The 12,140-nt window shown below is 42.1% G+C and overlaps 1 protein-coding gene across 3 annotated transcripts in view; it reads left to right on the forward strand.

Annotated features, from left to right (window-relative positions):
* LOC122921036 (flocculation protein FLO11-like) overlaps window positions 1–12,140 on the forward strand; it is a 68,045-nt gene that overhangs the window by 16,482 nt on the left and 39,423 nt on the right. For all 3 annotated transcript variants that reach the window (XM_044270914.1, XM_044270916.1, XM_044270915.1), the window contains exon 10: window positions 6,883–6,925. In XM_044270914.1, coding sequence (XP_044126849.1) covers window positions 6,883–6,925 — 43 coding nt within the window. The remainder of the gene's footprint in view (window positions 1–6,882; window positions 6,926–12,140) is intronic.

Genomic DNA, 12,140 nt, shown 5'->3' on the forward strand with positions numbered 1-12,140 from the left:
AGAAATATCTGGGGAAATCAATATAGATCAATATAGATGGAAGCGTTCATTGCTGGAGCGCAGGGAGCTGTGGTCCTGTCACTCAGCTCCCTGCGCTCCGTCTCTCCAGCACTGAATGGTGAAGCAGGAAGACTTCTCCCGCTCCACCATTCAGCCTGCAGACACAGATCACTCTGCCGTCCTGTGTGGGCGGAGCCTGCAGCCCGGTAATCTGCATAAGCTCCGCCCTCACACAGTGCTGCAGAGCAATCTGTATCTGCAGGGGAGAGAGGACTGTGAGCTTCAGGAACGGGACAAGGTGAGTAGTTACTGTGTTTTTTTTTTTTATTTAACAGAGGGGGCACAGAGGGCATTTCTACCAAAATTACTACAAAGGGGGCACAGAGGTCATTATTACTACTGCAAAGGGGGCACAGAGGCATTATTACTACAAAGGGGGCACAGAGGGCATTATTACTACTGCAAAGGGGGCAGAGAGGGCATTATTACTACTGCAAAGGGGGCACAGAGGGTATTATTACTACAAAGGGGGCACAGAGGTCATTATTATTACAAAGGTGGCACAGAGGGCATTATTACTACTACAACGGGGTACAGAGGGCATTATTACTACAAAGGGGGCACAGAGGGCATTATTACTACTACAACGGGGGCACAGAGGGCATTACTACTACAAAGGGGGCACAGAGGGCAATACTACTACAAAAGGGGCACAGAGGGCAATACTACTGCAAATTACTAGTATTAGGGGGGCACAATAGGCATTACTACTGTGAAGGTGCACAATGGGCATTACTACTATGAAGGGGCACAGATGGCATTACTACTGTGAAGGAGGCACAGTGGCCATTATTACTATGAAGGGGCACAATGGGCATTACTACTATGAAGGTGCACAATGGGCATTACTACTATGAAGGGGCACAGATGGCATTACTACTGTGAAGGGGGTACAGAGAGCATTACTATTGTAAAGTGGGTGGGCATAACTGTTATGAAGCACTGAGTGGGCATTATTACTATGAAGGGGCACAGAGAGCATTATTAATGTTATGGGGGCACAGTGAGGGCATAACTACTGTGAAGGGGCACAGAGAGGGCATTACAACTGTGAAAGGGGGCACAGAGAGGGCATTACAACTGTTATGGGGGCACAATGAAGGGATAAGTACTTCAAAGCAGTGGGCATAACTACTGTGAAAGTTGTACAGTGAAGGCATAACTACCGTGAGAGGACACATATCTGGACAAAACTACTGTGAAGGTTGTACAATGAGGGCAACACTACTGTAAGGGGGTACTTTTTTAAAAAAGTATTGGTGGGGGGTGCCAGAGAAAAGACCCGCTCCGGGTGCCAAATAGTTTTGATCACGAATATTCGAATTGCGAGTTTTTTATCACGAATATCGGCACTTTGAGAATTCGCGAATATTTACAATATAGTGATATATATTCGTAATGTCGAATATTCGAGATTTTTTTTTAAAATCAGTACACATGATTCCTTCCTGCTTCTTGCTTGTGGGCCAATGAGAAGGCTGCAATATCTGTTACGTTAGGAGTAGTGTTGTTTGCGAATTTTCGTAATGCGATGATTCCTCCGTGTTTCTTGCTTGTGGGCCAATGAGTCATTGGCCCACAAGCAACTTAAGCAGGGAGGAATCATGACTTCAGATGGGAAAAATTATGAATATTTTAAAAAAACTAATATATAGCACCATATCGAATATATTTGTTTTTTTAATATTCGTAATATTGTAAAACAAGAATATATAGCAATATAGCGAATATTCGGGAAAAAAAACGAATATAGCACAATTTAGAAAATATAATGCTATAATATTCTTTGTCTAATAGTTGTAATTTTTTTCTCATCTGAAAAAAGATTATAGCAGGATATTAGCTAAATTGCTCTATATTCGTTTTTTTTTTTGAATATTCGCTATATTGCTATATATTCTTGTTTTAGAATATTACGAATATATAGCACTATATCGAATATATTCATTATTTAGAATATTCATCTTTTTTTTCCATCTGAAGTCATGATTCCTCCCTGCTTAAGTTACTTAAAGGGACTCTGTCACCAGTTTCTAACCCCCACTTTTATAACTATGGTTCTCTCTATTGTCCCCTTCTCATTAGAAAGCTGCTGTTAGAAGTAAAATCCGCCGTGTAGTTTTCATATAAATCACTTTTATCTAACCTGTCAATCTTCAGTATAAGGTGCCCAGGGCGTTTCTGTTGTTCTGAATGTGCCGGTTTTCGCCGCCGCCGTTGGTGCCCAGCTCCTCCCATGTTCTTTTCTGCGCCACCTCGATGTTATGCAATCCTCCTCCGGCTCTCGTCAGTGCCCCCTCCTCCTTTGCAAAGATCTCGCGCGTGCGCACAGGCCTGTGCCTGATGCGCCCGTGCGGACGTTTAGTTTCTGCCTCGTGGAGCGTACTGCGCATGCGCGCGATCCGGCCATTCATTCATTCGGAAGCTGAGTGGCTGGCGGCACTGCTCGTCTTATGAGGAGGCTGAACTAAGCGAGCGCACATTCGCGCGCGTTCGCGCACGTGCGCGCGCATTCGCGCGCGATCGCGCGAATGAATGGCCGGATCGCGCGCATGCGCAGTACGCTCCACGAGGCAGAAACTAAACGTCCGCACGGGCGCATCAGGCACAGGCCTGTGCGCACGCGCGAGATCTTTGCAAAGGAGGAGGGGGCACTGACGAGAGCCGGAGGAGGATTGCATAACATCGAGGTGGCGCAGAAAAGAACATGGGAGGAGCTGGGCACCAACGGCGGCGGCGAAAACCGGCACATTCAGAACAACAGAAACGCCCTGGGCACCTTATACTGAAGATTGACAGGTTAGATAAAAGTGATTTATATGAAAACTACACGGCGGATTTTACTTCTAACAGCAGCTTTGTAATGAGAAGGGGACAATAGAGAGAACCATAGTTATAAAAGTGGGGGTTAGAAACTGGTGACAGAGTCCCTTTAAGCAGGGAGGATCCATGACTTCAGATGGAAAAAAAGATGAATATTCTAAAAAACAAATATATAGCACTAAATTCTATAGTGCTATATATTTGTTTTTAACCCACACTTGTATTGATCGTGTAATATTCGCATATTAGGCGATCCTTACCTTGCTGATTTTTGGGGTAAAAATATAACCAATATTCGAATTCGCGAATATTCAACGAATATTCTACAAAATATTCACGAAATATTGCGAATTCGAATATGACCCCTGCCACTCATCACTAGTGCCAAACACCCTAGGCACGCCACTGGCAGACAGTACTCAATGATGAAGATGTAGCTGATCACACTTGGGAGCCGGGTGAATTAGGGGCGGCGGAGTCAGCAGGGTGGCAGCAGTGGGAGGTTGGTAGCCAAACATGCCCGGGGTAGACCACCCGCTTCGCAGGAGCCTACCTGCCCGGAAAGTAGTGGTGCATGGGTTCACGGTCGGTAGCAGTCAGTCAGTGCATAGTGTTGGGGGTAAAATCACCTACTCGGCGGTGTGGCAGTTTTTTGTTAAGCCGCCGGAGGAGGTGAACATGGCCATATGTAGAATCTGTGGGCAGAAGGTAAAGAGTGGCCAGGGTGCCAATGCTGGCACCACGGAACTGCGTCAACATATGCAGGGTTGACATAAAGTGGCCTGGGAGAACCGTGGCTCCGATGTGGTGGTCCTGCACACGGTTTCAGGCAGTCAAGGTTCCACCACCTCAGCCGAAGGGAGATGTCTGTCCTTCCCATCATCTGCTGGTCCTAAAGCTCCTGCTCCTCCTCCTGCTCCTCGTCAGTCATTCCATCAGCAATCGATCACCGAAGCGATTGCCAAGGGACAGCAGTATGCAGTGCACTCATGCAACGGTGCAGAAGCTGAATGTGCTCCTGGCCAAGTTGCTGGTGCTGCAGTCTCTCCCTTTCTAACTGGAGGACTCTGCACTTTTCAGAGAACTGATGGCTTGTGCCGAGTCGAGGTGGAGAGTCCCAAGCCATCAGTTCTTTGCCAAAAAGGCAGTACCAGTCCTGCACACACATGTAGAACAGAAGGTGGGCCATGTCCTTGAGCCTGTCGGTGTCTGGCAAAGTGCACGGCAGCGCCGACGTGTGGAGCTGTAACTACAGTCAGGGACAATACATGTCCTTTACTGCCCACTGGGTAAATGTGGTTCCTGCACAGCCACACCAGCAACTTGGCCAGGTGATGCCGCTTCCACCTTCAAGTACTCACGCTGTTGGTCCTGCGACAGTGTCCGCCTCTGCCTCCTCATCCTCCATTCTGTCCTCAGCCTCCACTGCAGGGACAATTCACAGTGCCCCTCCAGCATACCACATGTGCAGGGCATGGCGATGTGTCACGCTGTTCTGCACCTCGTTTGCCTGGGTGAACGGAGTCACACAGGGGAGAAAACTGCTCCGTGTCCTTCATCAAGAAATCGAATCTCAGGCTTTCTCCGTGACAACTAAAAATTGGAACCATGGTGACGACAACAGGAAGAACATGGTGCCGGCGCTGCGTAAAGGTAGGCTGAGCCATGCGCTCCGCATCGCACACGTGTTCAATCTGGTTGTCAAGCGGTTTCTGAAGTCTTCTACCCATCTGCAAGACATACTAAAAATGGCCATGAAACTTTGCATGCACTTCAGCCACTTGTACACCGAAAAGCACACCCTCCTTGAGCTGCAGCGGCAGAACGGCATCCCCCAACATAGGCTGATATGCAACGTTTCCACCCATTAAAATTCCGACCCTCCATATGTTGGACCGACTATACGAACAGAAAAAGGCCATAAATGATTTCTTGATGATCCAAGCGGACAGGAGTACTCCCCTGTGTAACTTCGATGTCAGCCAGTGGCAGTTCATGAGTGACACCTGCCGTTTGCTCAGGTCCTTTGAGGAGGCCACATTATTTGTCAGTCGCCAGGACTAAGGTATGAACAACGTCATTCCACTGCTTCATGTCCTGGAACAGATTCTGTTAATCTGGCTGATTAGGGGACTGGAGACGTGGTGCCTAGATCTCACGGCCACATGAACCCTGTGGGGGCTGAACTGGAGGAGGAGGACATTGGAGCACAAGCAATGTGTAGCTAAATGGGTGGTTTTTATACACAGGTGACAGGAGAGGAGGAGCAGGAGGGATGACTTCTGGCTCTCCACCTTGTTGAACCCTCGCTAAGAGGGAGGACAAATTTAATTAGTATAGAGACATCCTATGTAGTGAGTTGGCCACTGACTATCTGCGCCATAGTCCGTCCTCTCACAGGTCTGACCGGAGGGCCCAGATCCGCTGGACTACTGGGCAACCAAACTGGATTTGTGGCCGCAACTAGCAGAGTTTGCGCTGGAAAAGCTGTCCTGCCCGGGCCAGTAGTGTGGCATCAGAGCGAATGTTTAGTGCGGCAGGGGCCATAGTTACCCCCAAGAAGAACTCGCCTGTCCACCTAAAATGTGGAGAGACTGACCTTTGTTAAGATGAATCAGGTGTGGATCAGCCAGGATTTCCACCCACCAATGCCTGATGCATCAGACTATATCATCCATGGTGCCACACCAACACTTTGACAAAAGAGACCGGTTCCATCTGGCTACCTGCCTCAGCTACTATTCTGATGCCTCCACCCACCTGATACCACATATCTGATTCCAAATGATCCTTCTTTCACCCACCATCTTTAGCTGGTACTTGTATTGCCAACCACCTCTCCACTCTGTCACAGAGTCACTCTGTGGTCTCCTGTTGCTGATGTCACCTCCACACTATGTCACCTTGCCACTCTGTGGTCTCCTGTTGCTGATGTCACCTCCACACTATGTCACCTTGCCACTCTGTGGTCTCCTGATGCTGCTGCTGCCACCTCCACAGTGTCATTTTGCCACTCTGTGGTCTCCTGACTGTGCTGCTGCCACCTCCAGACTCTCATTGGGCCCTCTGTGGTCTCCTCATGCTGCTTCCACCTCACCACTATGTCATAGGTTCACTCTGTGGACTTCTCATGCTCCCACCCTCCCCACTTCATGACTGGGCCACTATTTTGCCTTTCGGCCTGGCTGACATCATCATTTATTTGACCCTTCTTCTGATCTGTCAGGAGGAAGGGAAAATGAGACGCACAACAGATCCTGTCTGTGTAGCAGCTGTAGGGCCTGTATGGTGCCATCAGAACTGGCTTGTGATTTGGTAGCCAAAAGCAGGAGTGGGTACAAAACACAGAAGACATGCAAATATTCCATTCACCTGTCATCTCTGTTTTAGATCCACTCCTGTTTTTTTTGGCATTAGCAATACTGATGGATTAACTGACCGAATGCTGACCGAGTGAAGGCGCATGCTCCACAGACAGGATCCGTTTTTTGGGGGGTTATTGTTCTGAAGGATCAGAGGATCCGACTTGTATAAGCGTTTAATAGAACAGGTTCTGTAGACATCTATGTGGAATCAGCTGACGAGGGTGTAAAAGGAGTGCGCTTCTTCTTGGCGCTAACATCGACCTGTAAGGCTGAGTTCATACTTGAGTTATTTGGTCAGTTTTGGCCCCGTGACTGCCCAAATAAGTGAAGTGTTCAGTGATTCTAAGAGCGACGCCTGTCATCTGCATGTCATACTGACTCACAGTATTATTTCACTACCACAGCAGACTCCCTATGCGTGTTACTGCAAGGCACAGTGTTCTACACCACTATACAGGCTCTGCAGCCAGGCAATAGACGTTTTTTTAGCGAGATTTGCCGCAAATAAATTCGGTTTGAAGCAAAAAAAAATTTTTAATTCTGCGAACCGGCCGTATCGAATTTTGGGAAAAATTTGCTCATCTCTTACTCTAACCAACAGTTTTCTATTTTAAGACTTTTTTTTTTCTTTCAGGCCTCAAGCGGAGCAGTAACTGCTCCGGAAAATGAGACAACAGGTATCCTGCATAGTTTTTTGATTGCTCTCCTCCCTCTGTCTATAGAATTTTCCACAATAAAAATACAAGTCCTTTATATAATGCTTTATAGGGGACTATCCCCAGCGGCCATGCATTGTATCCAGCGCATTTTCCTGTTCTCCCAGGAGAGGGCAATAGATCAATATAAATCACTGCGCTCTCTCCCAGGCAAGAAGCTGAATCCACAGCCAGCAATTCTGCTCAGGACTGGGCTTCAGATCTCTGCTTCTGTGACTTGGTTAAGAGTCAACTGAGATTAAAGTATAACTGTCATATTATTATTATTTTTGAGTATTGGATTGTAGTGATTATTATCACCTTGGTGGCCCTATTTGAACTTTTCACTGTGTATTCAATTACCCCTTAATTCCACATTTTTGTTCCCTGTACTGCCTACTTTTACCTGTGCTTAAAATAGGGTTGCTAGGCAGGGTCCACAGATAGACGGAGCAGGCAGCGTGCAGGCTCACATTACTGACAGCCAGGGACTGTAGGTAAAGGATTACAGCCAGGTCCTCCCCAGCAGCTGATAACAGTGCCTGGGCTGTGTGCACTTCTCCCTGTCCCTGCGCTTGGCAGACGCTCCCTCACTCAGCAGACTAGGAGAAGGCAGAGTTGGAGCAGCGCAGAGCAGGGAAGGGAAATCTGCCGTCTGCTCAGTGTATAAATGAAAGCAACATGTGGTAAGAGGACCCCTTTGTGCTGCAGGAGATTAACCCTTTAGGGGGAGGGCTCTGGTTACTGACACTTTTGGGGGGCTATTGTTACTGGCTAGTGAGGGCAGGCGGGATTAGCCTCAGGAGGAGGGCAGTGGCGGCCATCTTAACTGAATAGTGAAATTTCCATTTTATGCAGACTGGTTGCTAAGGGCTGAATCTTATTAAATATGGGGTAAGTCAGTCTAATAGTAACTGATTCTGGAATATCATGTTATTAGTAACTACATATATATAAATTGAAATTAGGGTCTAAATGTGACAGTTATCCTTTAAAGGCTCATGCACACGACCGTATCCGTATTTGTGGTCCGCAAATTGTAGATCTGCAAAACACGGATACCATTCGAGTGCCTTCCCCCTTTTTTTTTTTTTCTCCTGCAGAAATGTCCTATCCCTGTCCGCAAATTGGACAAGGATAGGACATGTTCTAGTTTTTTTGGGCGGGCCGCGGAACAGACTTATGGATCCTGCCCTATTGACATAATCCGCAAAAAAATTTGATCAGTCGCGGACCAAACCTATAACTACTATAATACTGCTGCTATGTACAAAAATATATCTACTATAATACTGCTCCTATGTACAAAAATATATCTACTATAATACTGCTCCTATCTACAAGAATATAACAACTATAATACTTCTCCTATTTACAGGAATATAACTACTATAATACTGCTCCTATGTACAGGAATATAACTACTATAATACTGATCCTATGTACAAGAATATAACTACTATAATACTGCTCCTATGTACAGGAATATAACTACTATAATACTGCTCCTATATACAAGAATATAACTACTATAATACTGCCTCCTATGTGCAGGAATATAACTACTATAATACTGCTCCTATGTACAATAATATAACTACTATAATACTGCCTCCTATGTACAAGAATATAACTACTATAATACTGCTCCTATGTACAGGAATATAACTACTATAACACTGCCCCTATGTACAGGAATATAACTACTATAATACTGCTCCTATGTACAGGAATATAACTTCTATAATACTGCTCCTATGTACAGGAATATAACTACTATAATACTGCTCCTATGTACAGGAATACTACTATAATACTGCTCCATGTACAAAATATAACTACTATAATACTGCTCCTATGTACAAGAATATACTACTATAATACTGCCTCCTATGTACAGGAATATAACTACTATAATACTGCTCCTATGTACAAGAATATAACTACTATAATACTGCCTCCTATTACAAGGAATATAACTACTATAATACTGCTCCTATGTACAGGAATATAACTACTATAATACTGCTCCTATGTACAGGAATATAACTTACTATAATACTGCTCCTATGTACAGGAATATAACTACTATATAATACTGCTCCTATGTACAGGAATATAACTACTATAATACTGCTCCTATGTACAGGAATATAACTTACTATAATACTGCTCCTATGTACAGGAAATATAACTACTATAATACTGCTCCTATGTACAAGATATAACTCTATAATACGCTCCTATGTACAAGGAATATAACTGCTATACTGCTCCTATGTACAAGAATATAACTACTATAATACTGCTCCTATAGTACAAGAATATAACTACTATAATACTGCCTCCTATGTACAGGAAATATAACTACTATAATTACTGCCTCTATGTACAAGAATATAACTACTATAATACTGCTCCTATGTACAGAGATATAACTACTATAATACTGCTCCTATGTACAGGAATATAACTTCTATAATACTGCTCTATGTACAGGAATATAACTACTATAATACTGCTCATATGTACAGGAATATAACTACATAATACTGCTCCTATGTACAGGAATATAATCTCTATAATACTGCTCCTATGTACAGGAATATAACTACTATAATAATGCTCCTATGTACAAGAATATAACTACTATAATACTGCTCCTATTGTACAAGAATATAACTACTATAATACTGCTCCTATATACAAGAATATAACTACTATAATACTGCCTCCTATGTACAAGATATAACTACTATAATACTGCTCCTATGTACAAGAATATAATCTACTATCATAATATACTGCTCTATGTACAGAATATAACTACTATAATACTGCTCCTATGTACAGGAATATAACTACTATAATACTGCTCCTATGTACAGGAATATCAACTACTATAATACTGCTCCTATGTCCAAGGAATATAACTACTATAATACTGCTCCTATGTACAGGAATATAACTACTATAATACTGCTCCTATGTACAGGAATATAACTACTATAATACTGCTCCTATGTACAGAATATAACTACTATAATACTGCTCCTATGTACAAGGAATATAACTACTATAATACTGCTCCTATGTACAGGAATATAACTACTATAATACTGCTCCTATGTACAGGAATATAACTACTATAATACTGCCTCCTATGTACAAGGAATATAACTACTATAATACTGCTCCTATGTACAAGAATATAACTACTATAATACTGCTCCTATGTACAAGGAATATAACTACTATAATACTGCTCCTATGTACAGGAATATAACTACTATAATACTGCCTCCTATGTACAGAATATAACTACTATAATACTGCTCCTATGTACAGGAATATAACTACTATAATACTGCTCCTATGTACAAGAATATAACTACTATAATACTGCCTCCTATGTACAAGAATATAACTACTATAATACTGCTCCTATGTACAAGAATATAACTACTATATACTGCTCCTATGTACAGAATATAACTACTATAATACTGCTCCTATGTACAGGAAATAACTACTATAATACTGCTCCTATGTACAGGAATATAACTACTATAATACTGCTCCTATGTACAGGAATATAACTACTATAATACTGCTCCTATGTACAGGAATATACTTACTATAATACTGCTCCTATGTACAAGAATATAACTACTATAATACTGCCTCCTATGTACAAGAATATAACTACTATAATACTGCTCCTATGTACAGGATATAACTACTATAATACTGCTCCTATGTACAGGAATATAACTTCTATAATACTGCTCCTATGTACAGGAATATAACTACCTATAATACTGCTCCTATGCTACAATTAATATAACTACTATAATTACTGCTCCTCTGTACAAGAATATAACTACTATAATACTGCCTCCTCTGTACAGGACTATAACTACTTATACTACTGCCGTCCTATGTACAAGGAATATAACTTACATATAATACTGCCTCTTATGTACAGGAATATAACTACTATATAATACTGAATCCTATGTCCAAGAAGTATAACTACTATAATACTGACTCCTATGTACAAGAATATAACTACTATAATACTGCCTCCTAGTACAAGAATATAACTACTATAATACTGCTCCTATGTACAGGAATATAACTACTATAATACTGCTCCTATGTACAAGGATATATCTACTATAATTACTGATCCTATGTACAGGAATATAACTACTATAATACTGATCCTATGTACAAGAATATAACTACTATAATACTGCCTCCTATGTACAATATATAACTACTATAATACTTGCCTCCATATGTACAAGAATATAACTACTATAATACTGCCTCCTATGTGCAGGAATATAACTACTATAATACTGCTCCTATGTACACTAATATAACTACTATAATACTGCCTCCTATGTACAGGACTATAACTACTATAATACTGCTCCTATGTACAGGAATATAACTACTATAACTACTGCTCCCTATGTACAGGAATATAACTACTATAATACTGCCTCCTATGTACAAGAATATAACTACTATAATACTGCTCCTATGTACAAGAATATAACTACTATAATACTGCCTCTATGTACAGGAATATAACTACTATAATACTGCCCCCTATATACAAGAATATAACTACTATAATACTGCTCCTATGTACAGGAATATAACTACTATAATACTGCTCCTATGTACAAGATTATAACTACTATAATACTGCTCCCTATGTACAAGAATATAACTACTATAATACTGCTCCTATGTACAAGAATGTAACTACTATAATACTGCTCCTATATACAAGAATATAACTACTATAATACTGCTCCTATGTACAAGAATATAACTACTATAATACTGCTCCTATGTACAAGAATATAACTACTATAATACTGCTCCTATGTACAAGAATGTAACTACTATAATACTGCCTACTATGTACAAGAATATATCTACTATATATACTATATATCTAAAGATGAGCGAATCGAATCCCACGAAGTAGAATTCGTTCCGAATTTCAGGATAAATTCAATTCGCCTCGAAGCCGAATTTCCTCGTGCTTCGTGTCAGCGAATCGATTTAACCTGAAATAGTATAAAAAACAAAAAAATTTATTCTTACCTCCTCCATTTGCTCGCAATGGGCCGCCAGCCGCCATCTTCATTGAAGATCTCGGCCGAAATTCCGT

The sequence above is a fragment of the Bufo gargarizans genome, chromosome 10, assembly GCF_014858855.1.
Source record: "Bufo gargarizans isolate SCDJY-AF-19 chromosome 10, ASM1485885v1, whole genome shotgun sequence".
NCBI lineage: Eukaryota > Metazoa > Chordata > Amphibia > Anura > Bufonidae > Bufo > Bufo gargarizans.